This window comes from Pistacia vera, unplaced genomic scaffold, assembly GCF_008641045.1.
Source record: "Pistacia vera cultivar Batoury unplaced genomic scaffold, PisVer_v2 Contig79, whole genome shotgun sequence".
In the NCBI taxonomy this organism is placed as follows: Eukaryota; Viridiplantae; Streptophyta; class Magnoliopsida; order Sapindales; family Anacardiaceae; genus Pistacia; species Pistacia vera.
The window spans coordinates 26,318-42,966 of NW_022196656.1; the positions used below are offsets into that span (position 1 = coordinate 26,318).

The 16,649-nt window shown below is 33.9% G+C and overlaps 3 protein-coding genes and 1 long non-coding RNA gene across 4 annotated transcripts; 3 read left to right on the forward strand and 1 right to left on the reverse strand.

Moving 5' to 3' along the window:
• The first annotated feature begins 3,883 nt into the window (after window positions 1–3,883).
• Window positions 3,884–6,366, forward strand: LOC116116934 (phospholipase A1-Igamma1, chloroplastic-like). Its single transcript, XM_031402971.1, has 2 exons — window positions 3,884–5,236; window positions 5,928–6,366. Exons 1-2 carry the CDS (start codon window positions 3,936–3,938, stop codon window positions 6,193–6,195), a joined length of 1,569 nt encoding a protein of 522 aa, XP_031258831.1. The 5' UTR covers window positions 3,884–3,935; the 3' UTR covers window positions 6,196–6,366.
• A 2,960-nt stretch (window positions 6,367–9,326) lies between these two features.
• LOC116116918 (U3 small nucleolar RNA-associated protein 18 homolog) lies at window positions 9,327–11,942 on the forward strand. Its single transcript, XM_031402953.1, has 2 exons — window positions 9,327–9,378; window positions 9,821–11,942. The coding sequence occupies exon 2, from the start codon at window positions 9,846–9,848 to the stop codon at window positions 11,541–11,543; it is 1,698 nt and encodes a 565-aa protein (XP_031258813.1). The 5' UTR covers window positions 9,327–9,378; window positions 9,821–9,845; the 3' UTR covers window positions 11,544–11,942.
• A 386-nt stretch (window positions 11,943–12,328) lies between these two features.
• LOC116116929 lies at window positions 12,329–13,432 on the reverse strand. The gene is made up of 2 exons (XR_004125894.1): window positions 13,122–13,432; window positions 12,329–12,667 (listed from the first exon to the last, which is right to left on the reverse strand). It is a non-coding gene; the product is annotated as an uncharacterized LOC116116929 (long non-coding RNA).
• A 333-nt stretch (window positions 13,433–13,765) lies between these two features.
• On the forward strand, window positions 13,766–15,970 carry LOC116116927 (U3 small nucleolar RNA-associated protein 18 homolog). Its single transcript, XM_031402960.1, has 2 exons — window positions 13,766–13,817; window positions 14,260–15,970. Exon 2 carries the CDS (start codon window positions 14,285–14,287, stop codon window positions 15,968–15,970), a length of 1,686 nt encoding a protein of 561 aa, XP_031258820.1. The 5' UTR covers window positions 13,766–13,817; window positions 14,260–14,284.
• The last annotated feature ends 679 nt before the right edge of the window (window positions 15,971–16,649 follow it).

A 16,649-nucleotide genomic window follows, 5' to 3' on the forward strand; every position in this document is an offset into this window, starting at 1 on the left:
GATAAGAGGGGGAAAACGAGTGCACATCAGTTGTGAAATCTGATTTCGTACTGGTTGTACTCCAATAAGTCGATCACATGTGGTTCTACCTCAATGATTATCACCTTGGAATCACTAATCCTCCACCTTCATAAATAACTAACCTCCATTTTTCAATATTTATTTTCTCGATTAAATATTTTTTAGAACTCTGTAGATTTTTTTTTGGTACAATAGAATCTTGAGCGTCGGAGGGTCTATATCGACAAACCCCCTTGTCAACTCCTCCTGTTCATGACTTGTTTTGTAGAAGAAGAAGAAGAAGACTACTCATAAATTTTATCTTAACTTTGACGGACATAAGACTTGATTGAACTTAAAACCTTTAATTAGAAACCCGAATTCGAACAAAAAAATTGACCAAGGGAATGTCATGACTGATTTGGATCGATCGAACAAATGAAGTCGTCATAAAATAAGATTGATGCCTTAAATTCAGATTCAAATGTCCTAACACCTGAATCTACATCATTAGTCGAAGTTCACCCAAGAACAACCGTCAATAATATATAGAGTTCTTACATATCATACTATTGCTTATAAGAATTGAAAGTATGGGAAGGAATGATTCTGTGGTGTCTCAAACTTGAGCGTACAACCAAAGCGTGGTGGGTATGAGTGTTTCACGAAACATTGTCGATGCAGGCATGCAACTAAGGTTATTCATAAAGTAAAGCATCATTTCCGGGATCATTAAAAAATGTAGTAGACGATCACTTTGTGAGACTTAAACACAAAATCTCTAGGTAATCTACTCACATAGTTAAAGTATTATTGTCTGGCCACAAGCCTAATAGTGTATGCAATAGTTGGAGAAATTGTCCAATTTCTAATTATATTTAATTTAACTCTATTTCAAGAGGATTGTTTTTTATTATTTTTTTTTTCTCATGATGTAATAACAAAATAGATGAATGTGTCTATTAGAATGAATTTTATTCTTATTTTTTTTTCAACAAAGCTACACCTGGCAGATCGAGGTGAATGTCCAAAACATCATCAAATTAAATTCAATCTGTATTGACAAATATAAAGTACTATTTAAGTACTATTTTAAGAGATATAATAAGTTTACCAACAGACAGTAAAGGCTGGATTTCTGAGAAAGATTAATAGGAAATAAAGTAATAATTTTGGATTGACCACATGTGATATGATAATATTCATACTAATCTAAAGAAATAAATATTTTGTTTCAATTAAGAAAGACTGCAAGTGCTAACTAGTCAATATCCAAAGATTTTAATATTATTTATAGGGTGGAAGAAGTCTCCTTTAAGATTATGCACCTACCCTCACCAGGTGTCTTGATATTTATTATTAATATTAGTAATGTTGATCCTATATAAATATAGTATTATTAATATGATTCAATATTTAAGTCAAGAGCTTGGAGTTAGTTTGGTTTTCTTTTCCAACGTTGTTATATAATATTTTGATAAGTTAGGAAATGATATACATAGAGATTACTGAGAAATTGTTGCTTATCTACAATATTCTAACATATGCCATGCATGATTTATAATGAAAATATTTGACAAGACAAAATATATGTGTTTATTCAATTAAGATATGTACAAAATTACTTATTAAATTCCTCAATTATTTTTATCGTCTAAGTCTATTATTTGAATTAAGAATGTTCTTCTGATATATGTCTTTTATAACCAAGATTTAGTTGATTGAGTTTTTCCGAATTAAAAATAAAAAAGTTATAGGTTGTAGTTAGAGGAATCCATATATCTATATTATATATAAACCTTAATTGAAAACAAGAAAGAAGAGATATAAATTACTAGATTAAGGATTTGATTTGTGCAGAAGTCTTATTCTATATGTCAAACAAAATGTGAAAAGTATGTTAATTAATTTCAAAACCACTCATAATTGTTAATGTAAATATTAGATGAATCTAAAACAAAAAGAGAGATAGAACCCAACTAGTCAAATACTTAATTTGACTACAAATAAAATAATTACATCGTGATTCATATGAACCTATTAATATGCATAAAAATATTAATCTGAATGCTTTAACTCCATTAAATTCTAATATTAATATTGGTCTTGATTGTTACACACAAAACAAACACAAAAACATAAAATAACGATCTAGACACATTGATATATATTATAATCTTAAATATATATATATATATATATATAATAATATATATAATATAATATATATATAATATATTATAATATAAAGAAGAAGACATCAAATTAAATTTGACTACTATTACAACAAAAATTAATCACAATTAGTTTTTAATTAGTCAAACTTAAAGAATTAGTTGTCTTTGCTACCCACGAAAAACGAATTAATTATTTTCATGATGATACTCCGAATTTAGCAAACGTAATCATTTATTTTGAAGTTTTTGACATGGTATGGTCTATGGTCAAATTATTTTTATTTCTAGTTCTAATTAAGCCCATGTGATTTAACAGCTAGCGAACTACTTCTCTATTATAAAAAAATACATAAATGAAGCATAAATATTACAAGTCGAAGAAGGTAGAGCTATAATCTTTAATTCTGAGATATGTATACAGTAAACATGACATTATCTATTTAATAATTGTACAGATATTTCAAAGCTGTATAAGATTCCAAACCCTTCAAAATTTTATAGATTAAAATAAAGATTGTATGTTATAATTAATAATTATAACTGACGATATATCTAGAGATAGTTAGATAGCCAAAGGAGCCCTACAAATAATGCCTTTTAGAAGTTATTAATAAAGTTGGGGCTTCTTCTATAGTCTTTTAATACCTCTGAATTAGGTGGAATTCCGTAAGGTATTGGACCCATTCCTTCCTACCAATAAATATTGGCTCAAATTCATGTATAATATAGTAATTCTTTTTTTTTTTTTTTTTTTTTAAGGAGGGATTTGAGTACAATTTGAGAAAAAATCAACTTTGTGAATAGGTTTAGCTTAACCTCACTGTAAAATTGTATGTGAGAGTTTAGTATATTATAGCTGTTATTTAATACAATTTTGAGATCAATTTTGATTGACTAGAAAATTACGAATAATTTTTCTTAGGGATTTGAATAATCAAATTGTGGCAGATGTACAAGTATTCAGGACTTAGGTTAGGGTTACATTTGAGTAATTATTCTTGTATTATACATGGTTTTAATATTTCTACTGGATTAGTTACGTCTTATGGATGTAAATAAATTTAATCGAACCGTGTAAATTATGGTATTTGTGTGCGATAGTTTTCTTTTATTATTATTATTATTTTTGTTAATTTTATCATGTCTGATCAATCCAATAGTTTTACTTCTAACTCTACCAAAATCTTGAAAGAGCAGGAGAAAGTATTGACCATAGAAAAAGCTGATTAAAGAAGGTGGTCAAGTGGGAAATTATAAACGAGTAATAGGTAAATATGTGTTGGCAATATCCTACGTTATACTAGTTTAATTTTGACAAAATGGGAGGAATAGGAAATGTGGTGAAGCCTGTATGGGAAGAGAAACAAATGCTTTTTGTTATTCAAAGAAGCATTTAAACGTGCTTAGGTATCAGATCATGTAATCTTTCATCCATGGAAAAAGACTTTTGAAGTGAAATTTTAAATTCTAAAAAATTTGTATTTTAGGTTGGGGTTTTTGGCATTATGTATATTTGGTAGCTAGCAGACAACACAGAGCGAACTTTCGTGAAGTTAAAACTTAAAAGCGAAAACCTAGAATAATAGTAGGATATCTCGATTGACCAAGGGGAACGAAACCACATGATCCACATGCATTTTAAATATTCATACTCATGTTTTATATATTTACAAGATAACGTTGAGAACATCAATTCATCCTCCATTTTTATTAATTTATTTATCATTTCTCCCTCTTTCTGCTCTCACTACCACTTCAATGGCCGCCTTTTCTCCCTCCAACATTCCTCTTCAACACCAGTCACACCACATTCTCCGCCCGGAAAAATGCTTTCTTTCACCACTTTCATCTCAGTCCAGTCCCTCCAATTCCATAAACTTTGCAAAAAAAAACCCTTTCGTGTCTCGAGTCATGTCAGAGACTAACGAGTCTTTGATCGCCGCCATCACCGAACTGGGAAAGAGAAGACAAACGAAAGACGAACAAACAGTTGAAGAAAACTCTGGAAACGACAGTGAAGAGAGAAAACTAGCTGAAGTATGGCGAGAAATCCACGGTCAAGACGACTGGGTGGGCATGCTCGATCCGATGGACCCGCTTCTGAGATCCGAACTCATCCGGTACGGTGAGATGGCGCAAGCTTGCTACGACGGTTTCGACTTCGACCCGTTTTCGAAGTACTGTGGAAGCTGTCGATTCATGCATCGTAATTTCTTCTCCTCTCTGGGCATGGAACATCACGGCTACGATGTGTTTCGTTATCTCTACGCGACCTCCAACATAAACCTCCCGAATTTCTTCAAAAAATCTCGGTGGCCGAAAGTCTGGAGCAAGAACGCCAACTGGATTGGATACGTCGCCGTTTCGAACGACGAAACCACCAAGAGGTTAGGCCGCCGTGACATAACCATTGCATGGAGGGGCACCGTGACTCGCCTCGAGTGGATTGCCGATTTAATGGACTTCCTCAAGCCCATTTCCAACAACAAAATCCCGTGTCCGGATCACACCGTGAAAGTCGAATCCGGGTTCTTGGATCTATATACTGATAAAGATGTCAACTGCCGGTTCTGTAAATTCTCCGCCCGGGAACAAATTCTAACCACAGTTAAGAAATTATTAGAAATGTACTGCGACGAAGAAATTAGTATTACGATTACAGGCCACAGTCTTGGGAGCGCTTTGGCGATATTAAGTGCTTATGATATAGCTGAAGCTGGTTTGAATGTGATGGAAGACAGTCGGGCGGTGCCGGTTTCGGTGTTTTCGTTCTCAGGGCCGCGGGTGGGGAATGTGAGGTTCAAGGAGAGGATGGAGACGCTGGGGGTGAAGGTGTTGAGGGTGGTGAATGTGAATGATATCGTGCCAAAATCTCCGGGGTTTTTCTTGAACGAGAATGTGTGGCCGGTGTTGATGAAGGTGGCGGGGGGATCGCCATGGAGTTACTCGCATGTGGGAGTTGAGTTGGCGTTGGATCATAAGAACTCTCCGTTCTTGAAACAGACTAATGATCCCGTTTGTGCTCATGATTTGGAGGCTCTCCTGCATTTGCTTGACGGGTTAGTATTCACCATTTGCACCGCTCCATTGTTCAGTTCATATGTTTTACTGATTTTGGCTATAAGGCACCTTACATTCACACTTTGATAATTGAATTTCATTTTTTATTTTCACCAATCCAAATGCATCAGTTTATATTGAAACGCAGATCAGCATGTGGGATGCATAGGGAACTATACAGATGGGTTCTGATAAAAAAAATCAAACTAATTACTAGTACCCTCATGCCATTGAAAGATTGGTTGATGATACTATGGCATTATTAGTTTGTATAGGATGTTGGGATGGCTAGCTGGAAAATCATTTAATAATATGAAACTCTATCGTGTCCCCATGCCATGATCACCAATTGCTTATAGCCAGACCAAACATTCACTGTTAATAATACTAAATAATTGCACCAGTTTCCATTTCACTTCAGGTTACAGCTTATGTCCCCACTCCCCAGCAATTAGCAACTGTTTGATTTTCAGTTTTCTTAATCCAAACAGTTAATAAACTAGTTTTAAAACCAACAAACCAACCAATAGCTGAATCAATACAGCTACTAAATTGGTCTGATTCATTATATGTAGGTGAGCTATCACTATAAGTTAACAGAAACAAGTGAATAAAGAAAAACTTTCTTGGTTGTTTTGAAGTGCTGAAACTGTGGGTGCTGAGTATTAACTGTTTGCTAATGCAATGCAGATACCATGGAAAAGGGCATAGATTTGTGCTGGCAACTGGGAGAGATCCGGCGCTGGTGAACAAGGCGACTGATTTTTTGAAAGATCATTACTTGGTTCCACCGTGTTGGAGGCAAGATGCGAACAAGGGAATGGTGAGGAACTACGAAGGGCGTTGGGTGCAGCCAGAAAGGCCTAAATTAATAGACGATCACCTTCCGGATATTCACACACACCTTAGCAAATTAGGCCTTGGCGCTTCTGATGAGACTCGTGATGACCATGTTTAATTCAAACTTAGTACATTTTGAGTTCTAATTACCTAAATCATTAGTGTAAAATCATCGGATATGTAAATTAATTGCAGTGTTGGCTAGGCCCTCTCCTCTTGGTGAACTTACAAAATCGCTACAACTTATATATTTGACGAAAAAAATATTTAGAATACCGCCGTGATATCACATCATCTATACCATTGTCCAATGAATTTTTGTCATTCAACTCTAAGTTTTTTTTTTTTTTTTTTCCTCATCTATGTTTAAATCTATAATGACATGATAATTATTAAATTCAATAATTATTTGACATGCATTGTTAGGAGATTGGACAACAGATAACATACATTCTAAATTAATAATATATGAATAAAATCACACCTTACAAAATGACACGATATTTATGTGGTTCGACATAATTCGTCTATATCCACAGATGAGAAAAATTTGTTATAACTTCATAAACACGATATATAAGAGTACAAAACACTATAAACTTGGTACATAATTAACAGAGCGAAAACAATCATAGTTTCCAAGACACTCCACTCATGGTATTTAATAACCCTTACACTAAATACTTTGTATTCTTATATTCTTTTATAACTTTGAATTGGTTATCACCCATATATTTATAGGTAGGATATGAGATGTTTTATCTTTAATAGGATTCATATTTCAATTCTTAATAGGACTCCCACAATTCTATTCCTAATTATAATTGTAGGCTCTGTTTGGTTCACAATTTTGTGTTTTTGAGAAAAGTTTTTTGAAAAAAGTTGAATTTGACGGGTATTACGATGTAGGATTTACAAATTAATAAAATACATTCTATGTTTTTTTTTTACAAACCACCCCCTATAATAAAACATTAAAAATTAACAAAAACACTCTCAATCCACCCTCAAATACGGACAGTCGGCCACCACCGTCAGAGGGTGATCGGAGTCGCCGTAACAAAAACATTAAAAATATTTAGGGGTATTTAATTAAATTAACAAATTTAGAGGATTTAAAAAAAATTGAATAAAGTTAAATAATATTGTGAGTTTTTTGGTATTTTACTGTTTAACTTTTTTGGGAATACTAAAAGTAGTATTCCCAAAATCCAACCAAACGAAGCCGTACTTTTTATTAAATAATTTTTCTAAAGACATACAATTTTATATGGGAACAAATAGGAAAACAAGTCACTATATCCCAACATGCATATATTAACTTGTGGTATAATATAAATAAATACCAGAGTAGTATTATAAACTTCCTCTATTTTTACATGAAATATTAAATTTTTTTAATTTTTGTTTACTTTTATTATTAAAATGATTGATAATTATTGAATTAAATATTTAATTATAGTAACATTAATATCATATCATGATACTACCATTATTTAAAACCCAAAATGGAATACATACAACTTTCAATATATAGCTAGCTATGCACAACAAGATGATTTCTCATGGAATTATTAAAGAAAAAAATGTATTGATTAGAGTTAGCTAAACATATTTAACTAATAAAAATTAAAAGTATTTTTATTGGAGATAGCTCCGTAAAATTACACCATTGTTTTACATCAACTGTTGCTTTTTACATATTATAAGAATGAATGGTGTAGATCAGTAGCAGAGATTAATGGGTTTTAAAAAATAGGTATAAGTAGTGCATATAGATGAAAAAAAAAAAAAAAACCAATGATACATATATATTTTTTTCATATCTCTTTCCTCTGTCTTCCCTCTTAATTCAATTCAAAATATTAAATTAAAAAAAATAATTTTGAGATTACATTATTAGATATTCATTTGTATTCTTTTTTCAATTTAGTAACTTATGGTAACGCATACTCAATAATTATTAATTTTTACACATTAAAATAATATGCTAATTGTTGATGCAAGATTTTACAGAAACCAGAGTGATTCGATTGACCTTGATGGAATCAGAACCGTTGTATGCGTGATTAATTAAAACTAGCAAAGATAATGAATATAAATGCTTAAGAGTAAGAGCAACAAACAATTTTTAAAGTGATTCAGTAAGTTAGAACTTAAGCCTACATCTACTGTTTTTATTATTGCTTCGAGAGCTTACAAGAAATATTATAATATGTCTAGAACAAATTGCTAACCCCTCTCTTATTGTTGGAGGGGTTTATATGCAAGTTTTTTTACAAATAAAAGAGAGAAATTATCAAGATTACAATCAAACTCAAAGTGTAACTCCAATATTCTCGTGATTAAGCGCTAAGATCATGCTATCATTGTTGTTAATCTCATCCATTTCAAAATATCCGGGATATGAGCTTATCTGTGATTTGTTCGAACAATTGTAAGGGTTGGTCGCGATTAGTTTATGTTGCGTCGAGCTATATCTCAACGAATTTATACTGGGTCGGACAAGTGTTGAGTTAAACTGATTCTGGGGCGAACTATATTGTCGTGGGCTTCTAACATTTCTGAACTTAATGGAAAAATCATACACAACACTAGTTTTATTATTCTTATTTCCAAAACATTTGTATTTATAATGCTTAAAAAAATGTACTATTATTATTTTGTAACTTTGTTAAGTTGAGTGATGTAAATTTTGGAATTAAAAGGGAAGAGAGAGGAGAAAGAAATGAAAAAAAAAATATATTAAATATATATCATCGTTTTTAGTCCCTTCATTGGTTATACATACTTTTTAAAACCCGTTAATCTCTACTACTAAATCTATACCATTCATTCTTATAATATCTAAAGACTAATATTCAGTGTAAAAAATTGTTTAATTTTAAGGAGTCATTGATCTGTTATCTGTCCCATTTTTATATCGTCTTTCTATGGACCATTTTTACATATTAGAATTTCAATTAAAATATTTGAAAGGATATAATTTTCTTTTTATTAAATATAAATTTAAAGTTACAATTTATCAACAATCAATGGTAATAATGATAAAAATTAATACATTGCATAAATGTATTATCTCATCTTGTAATATTATATCAGGTCCGAAAACCCGGTTGAATTTCAAACGGGTGAAGGCCGCGGGAGGATCGGGTCTCTTAAAAATAAAGAACTAATTTACTACTTTACCCCTAATAGTTGTCAAAAATAACTTTCGTTGGTTCTTTCTATAAACCCTCCAAGTTTAGTTAGGGTTTTACTGAGTGAAGCCCTCTTTTAGTTTGCCGTCGGACAACATCAGGTATTGACATTTCCTCTTCTCTATTTGCAAAGATTTTTTAACAGTATGTGTTGATTTAATTTTTTTAATTCATAAACATTTGCATATTGAAACGTAATTTTACGAATTGCGCTCTGTCATCTTCTTACTCTTCATCTCGATGGAATTTTTTTTTATCTTTTTTGTTCTAAAGGATTACAAGCAGTCTAATTCTCTAACAGTTGATATGGTGTTTTTATTGTTACTCTGTGTTCTGTCTGTGTCATATTTTTATTTATGTAGATTTGATTTTCTTTTGTTGAGAATGTATTGTTGTGTGTAAAAATCGTTTTCTTTTTTGGGAAAGGTGTTTCAATGTCCTTGGTAACCCCAGTTTATTTTGCAGTGTATTTTTGGATATTATGGATTTTCTTAATTGGTAATATTGTGCATACTTATTTACGTGTTTTTGTTAATTTGGCAGAAAACGTGGTCTTATTTCACGGAAAATGAGTTTGATATCTCAGAATGTTGTCTCTAGAAAGAAAGTCAATTCAAAATCGGAAGATGGTGATGAGCCTCTGCTCCTGGAAGAGTCAAAAGGTGTTGAGGTTGGAGGAGAATCTGGTTTGGAGATATCACGGGTGAAGAAGAGAAAGATAGAGAAGGAAAAGCAAGTGGGAATGGAGCAAGAAAAGGAAATGAAAAAGCTAGAAAACTTTTTGTTTGGATCCCTTTATGCCCCTGTTGAATTTGGGAAGGAAGATGAGGAAGAATTCCAAGGGGAAGGTCAAAATGGTTCTGCTGCATACTTTGTGGATTGCTCTGCAGATAGAATGCTGTCTGTTTATGAAGAGGAGTCACAATTGTCAGAGGAAAGTGATGATGAAGAGGGAACACAGCAAAAGAAACCTGTCTGGGTGGATGAGGAGGAGCTGCAGACCAAGATAGATATTGCTAAAGTTAATAGGTTGAGGAAGCTAAGGAAGGAAGAGGATGAAAAATTGATTTCTGGTTCAGATTATGTTTCAAGACTGAGGGCTCAGCATGTTAAGCTGAACCCAGGTACAGAATGGGCCCAACTTGATTCACGGTCAAAGATGGGTGGCTCTTATGATGATGAATCATCAGATGAAGAAAATCAGGCAATGGTGGCTCGAGGTTATGAGGATGTTGAAGCTGTTGATGATATTCTTAGGACAAATGAAGATCTTGTTGTTAAGAGCCGTGAAAAGCTGCTGCCTGGACTTCTAGAATACTCGAGACTTGTAGATGCTAATGCTGAGGAACCCTCTAATGGTCCAATAAATTCAGTTCAGTTCCATCGCAATGCTCAGTTGCTTCTTGTTGCTGGATTGGATCGAAGGTTGAGATTTTTTCAGATTGATGGTAAACGGAATACTAAAATTCAAAGCATTTTCCTTGAGGACTGCCCGGTTCGAAAGGCATCTTTCTTACCTGATGGGTCTCAGGTTATAATAGCTGGAAGAAGAAAGTTCTTTTACAGCCTCGATTTAGTGAAAGCGAAAGTTGATAAAATAGGCCCCCTGGTTGGTAGGGAGGAGAAAAGCTTGGAAGTTTTTGAAGTTTCCCCTGATTCTAGTACGATTGCATTTGTGGGCAATGAAGGTTACATCTTGTTAGTTTCATCTAAGACAAAGGAATTGATTGGAACTCTGAAGATGAATGGAAGTGTTCGTTCCTTAGCTTTTGCCAATGACGGGCAGCAATTGTTGAGCACTGGGGGTGATGGACAGGTCTACCATTGGGATTTGAGAACAAGAACTTGCATCCATAAGGCAGTTGACGAAGGTTGCATAAATGGTACAGCTCTTTGCACTTCATCTAATGGAACTTTCTTTGCAGCGGGTTCTGACAGTGGGATAGTAAATATATACAACAGAGAGGAGTTCTTAGGGGGTAAGAGAAAACCAATCAAGACCATCGAGAATCTAACCACCAAGGTGGATTTTATGAAATTTAATAACAATGCTCAAATATTGGCAATTTGTTCAACCATGAAGAAGAACAGTTTGAAGTTGGTACACATTCCTTCATTTACCGTTTTCTCAAACTGGCCTCCAGCAAATAGGACTCTACAATATCCTCGGTGTTTGGATTTCAGTCCTGGTGGTGGTTTTGTGGCTATGGGAAATGCTGCTGGAAAAGTGTTGTTATACAAGTTGCATAATTACCCCTATGCATAGAGTGAATGTAGAATTCCAGATTTCCAATCACTGCTGACGGAGTTCTTATTTGCATATCTAAAGATTGAAGCATTTTACTTATTTCCAAATATACAAGTGTATCAATTCCCTTGCTTGCCGATTGTCATGCTGGTGAACTTCCATGACAGTCTCCTAAGAGAACAGTGCAATAAATTTTGACTTATTTTTCAGTTTCGGTCAATTCACTGAGAGGTGCATCACATTATATATTCTAGTCAATTTAGAGTTTGTCCTTGTGAGTCACCCCATAGCTATAGGGTTTTCAATGTTCTGTACCTTTGTTGCAGATTGAATTTTCTGCAATGGTTTTGGTTATTGGTTTTTCTTCTTGATCATGTTGAGGCATTAAATTTTTGGATAAAAAAATTTTGTTAAGTACTTGCTTCTATGGTTACAACTTACAGTTCCAGCTTGATAGTAGTCTCGGTTTTTGCTTATGTATTTTGCGAAGAGTGCCTTGTTGCAAATACCCAATTGAATTTCATTTTGATATTTTCAATTAAGCATTTTCTTTGATTTGGATTTTGGCCGTTCGTCTTGAACTGAGCCAAACCAAACGTAGAATTAAGAAGGTTCAGATTTATCCATATTAGAAATGTTATGGTTCTGTTAAATTGATTTGACCATAGTTTATAATTTGCTATTTACTTTCTCTACCATGTTACGGCTTTGTTGTTGTAACCATTCTGATTAACTTCGAAAATCTGTTCACGCAATTAAGAAGCAACTAACAGTTCAATACAGGCATATTATACACTTGAAAATTGATCGCACAACTAGAAGCAAGGAAAACTTACATTCTGTACTTATTTAAATTAACATTACATTTCTGTGAAAACGAACAAGTATGAAGGTATAAAAAAAAGAAAATAAATACTAACAAATTTATTAAAACAATCCCATTTTAAAACGCTATTCTGCTCATTCCCATGTTGGACAGTGCAAAATCACGCTACAAAATTATAGAACCACAGGTTCTTTTGCCTGCGCTTCTCAACGGCCAAAACAAGAAATCTGTGTTAATGAATCCAACTGAAGTTCGATCAGGTGTACGGTCCCAGTTCTTTATCAATCCTTCACAAACTGTTCACTGGCAACCCAACCTGCCCAATCAGATACAATGACAAACAATATCATACTATTAATGTGTATAAGATAGTTTTACGGGATCTAGAATATTATAATGGCCCATAAAACAATTAGATTATACCTAGGTCAGAAAAAAACCTCATGAAACCACTCAAATTTCAGAAGACAGCAAGTTTTGAAGAAAATAGAAATGTCATTTGAAGGTTTCACATGTCGGCAAGTTACTATACTAAACCCCCAGAAATATGCTTTATTGAACAAAAGGAGTAGTATGGTGGGCAATGAGGGCTTTCCTATTTAATCACAATGATTTAAAGCTTCTCCCTTTGTTAATAGATTTATATCATGTAATGATCTTCAGTGTCATTCTCAAAATATTAGTTTTTATCTAAATCTTTGGAATGATAGAAATAATAAATCAAACAAACATGTTTTTGGAAGGAAATCACAACTCTGAACAGTTCACACCTTAAACGGGCCCATGCACTGTGCAGTCGATTAATCAAACTCGATTCTTGCTAAACCCCTGCGGCAGCTTTCACCTCAGGACCAGTCATTCCCTAAAACAAATATAAGGATGGCATTTGGTACATTCAATCATGAGAGAAGTTTATAAGACTGCAGATTAGAAACTCTGTAAATTTTTTTCTCTTTCTAGGAGCAAAACATACAAATTAGTACATATACACAAAAAAAGGTCATCTCTGACTTAAGTAATAAAACAAACTAGGCTTGCCAATTATATAAATCCAGAATACAAATTCCTCCAATGAACACTTGGTAATAAATTATATTAATTCTATAGGACAATTTGCCAGGCCAGCAGCAGCAAAAGAAGAAAGGATATAATTTTCTTTTTATTAAATATAAATTTAAAGTTACAATTTATCAACAATCAATGGTAATAATGATAAAAATTAATACATTGCATAAATGTATTATCTCATCTTGTAATATTATATCAGGTCCGAAAACCCGGTTGAATTTCAAACGGGTGAAGGCCGCGGGAGGATCGGGTCTCTTAAAAATAAAGAACTAATTTACTACTTTACCCCTAATAGTTGTCAAAAATAACTTTCGTTGGTTCTTTCTATAAACCCTCCAAGTTTAGTTAGGGTTTTACTGAGTGAAGCCCTCTTTTAGTTTGCCGTCGGACAACATCAGGTATTGACATTTCCTCTTCTCTATTTGCAAAGATTTTTTAACAGTATGTGTTGATTTAATTTTTTTAATTCATAAACATTTGCATATTGAAACGTAATTTTACGAATTGCGCTCTGTCATCTTCTTACTCTTCATCTCGATGGAATTTTTTTTTATCTTTTTTGTTCTAAAGGATTACAAGCAGTCTAATTCTCTAACAGTTGATATGGTGTTTTTATTGTTACTCTGTGTTCTGTCTGTGTCATATTTTTATTTATGTAGATTTGATTTTCTTTTGTTGAGAATGTATTGTTGTGTGTAAAAATCGTTTTCTTTTTTGGGAAAGGTGTTTCAATGTCCTTGGTAACCCCAGTTTATTTTGCAGTGTATTTTTGGATATTATGGATTTTCTTAATTGGTAATATTGTGCATACTTATTTACGTGTTTTTGTTAATTTGGCAGAAAACGTGGTCTTATTTCACGGAAAATGAGTTTGATATCTCAGAATGTTGTCTCTAGAAAGAAAGTCAATTCAAAATCGGAAGATGGTGATGAGCCTCTGCTCCTGGAAGAGTCAAAAGGTGTTGAGGTTGGAGGAGAATCTGGTTTGGAGATATCACGGGTGAAGAAGAGAAAGATAGAGAAGGAAAAGCAAGTGGGAATGGAGCAAGAAAAGGAAATGAAAAAGCTAGAAAACTTTTTGTTTGGATCCCTTTATGCCCCTGTTGAATTTGGGAAGGAAGATGAGGAAGAATTCCAAGGGGAAGGTCAAAATGGTTCTGCTGCATACTTTGTGGATTGCTCTGCAGATAGAATGCTGTCTGTTTATGAAGAGGAGTCACAATTGTCAGAGGAAAGTGATGATGAAGAGGGAACACAGCAAAAGAAACCTGTCTGGGTGGATGAGGAGGAGCTGCAGACCAAGATAGATATTGCTAAAGTTAATAGGTTGAGGAAGCTAAGGAAGGAAGAGGATGAAAAATTGATTTCTGGTTCAGATTATGTTTCAAGACTGAGGGCTCAGCATGTTAAGCTGAACCCAGGTACAGAATGGGCCCAACTTGATTCACGGTCAAAGATGGGTGGCTCTTATGATGATGAATCATCAGATGAAGAAAATCAGGCAATGGTGGCTCGAGGTTATGAGGATGTTGAAGCTGTTGATGATATTCTTAGGACAAATGAAGATCTTGTTGTTAAGAGCCGTGAAAAGCTGCTGCCTGGACTTCTAGAATACTCGAGACTTGTAGATGCTAATGCTGAGGAACCCTCTAATGGTCCAATAAATTCAGTTCAGTTCCATCGCAATGCTCAGTTGCTTCTTGTTGCTGGATTGGATCGAAGGTTGAGATTTTTTCAGATTGATGGTAAACGGAATACTAAAATTCAAAGCATTTTCCTTGAGGACTGCCCGGTTCGAAAGGCATCTTTCTTACCTGATGGGTCTCAGGTTATAATAGCTGGAAGAAGAAAGTTCTTTTACAGCCTCGATTTAGTGAAAGCGAAGGTTGATAAAATAGGCCCCCTGGTTGGGAGGGAGGAGAAAAGCTTGGAAGTTTTTGAAGTTTCCCCTGATTCTAGTACGATTGCATTTGTGGGCAATGAAGGTTACATCTTGTTAGTTTCATCTAAGACAAAGGAATTGATTGGAACTCTGAAGATGAATGGAAGTGTTCGTTCCTTAGCTTTTGCCAATGACGGGCAGCAATTGTTGAGCACTGGGGGTGATGGACAGGTCTACCATTGGGATTTGAGAACAAGAACTTGCATCCATAAGGCAGTTGACGAAGGTTGCATAAATGGTACAGCTCTTTGCACTTCATCTAATGGAACTTTCTTTGCAGCGGGTTCTGACAGTGGGATAGTAAATATATACAACAGAGAGGAGTTCTTAGGGGGTAAGAGAAAACCAATCAAGACCATCGAGAATCTAACCACCAAGGTGGATTTTATGAAATTTAATAACAATGCTCAAATATTGGCAATTTGTTCAACCATGAAGAAGAACAGTTTGAAGTTGGTACACATTCCTTCATTTACCGTTTTCTCAAACTGGCCTCCAGCAAATAGGACTCTACAATATCCTCGGTGTTTGGATTTCAGTCCTGGTGGTGGTTTTGTGGCTATGGGAAATGCTGCTGGAAAAGTGTTGTTATACAAGTTGCATAATTAACCCTATGCATAGAGTGAATGTAGAATTCCAGATTTCCAATCACTGCTGACGGAGTTCTTATTTGCATATCTAAAGATTGAAGCATTTTACTTATTTCCAAATATACAAGTGTATCAATTCCCTTGCTTGCCGATTGTCATGCTGGTGAACTTCCATGACAGTCTCCTAAGAGAACAGTGCAATAAATTTTGACTTATTTTTCAGTTTCGGTCAATTCACTGAGAGGTGCATCACATTATAATTCTAGTCAATTTAGAGATTGTCCTTGTGAGTCACCCCATAGCTATAGGGTTTTCAATGTTCTGTACCTTTGTTGCAGATTGAATTTTCTGCAATGGTTTTGGTTATTGGTTTTTCTTCTTGATCATGTTGAGGCATTAAATTTTTGGATAAAAAAATTTTGTTAAGTACTTGCTTCTATGGTTACAACTTACAGTTCCAGCTTGATAGTAGTCTCGGTTTTTGCTTATGTATTTTGCGAAGAGTGCCTTGTTGCAAATACCCAATTGAATTTCATTTTGATATTTTCAATTAAGCATTTTCTTTGATTTGGATTTTGGCCGTTCGTCTTGAACTGAGCCAAACCAAACGTAGAATTAAGAAGGTTCAGATTTATCCATATTAGAAATGTTATGGTTCTGTTAAATTGATTTGACCATAGTTTATAATTTGCTATTTA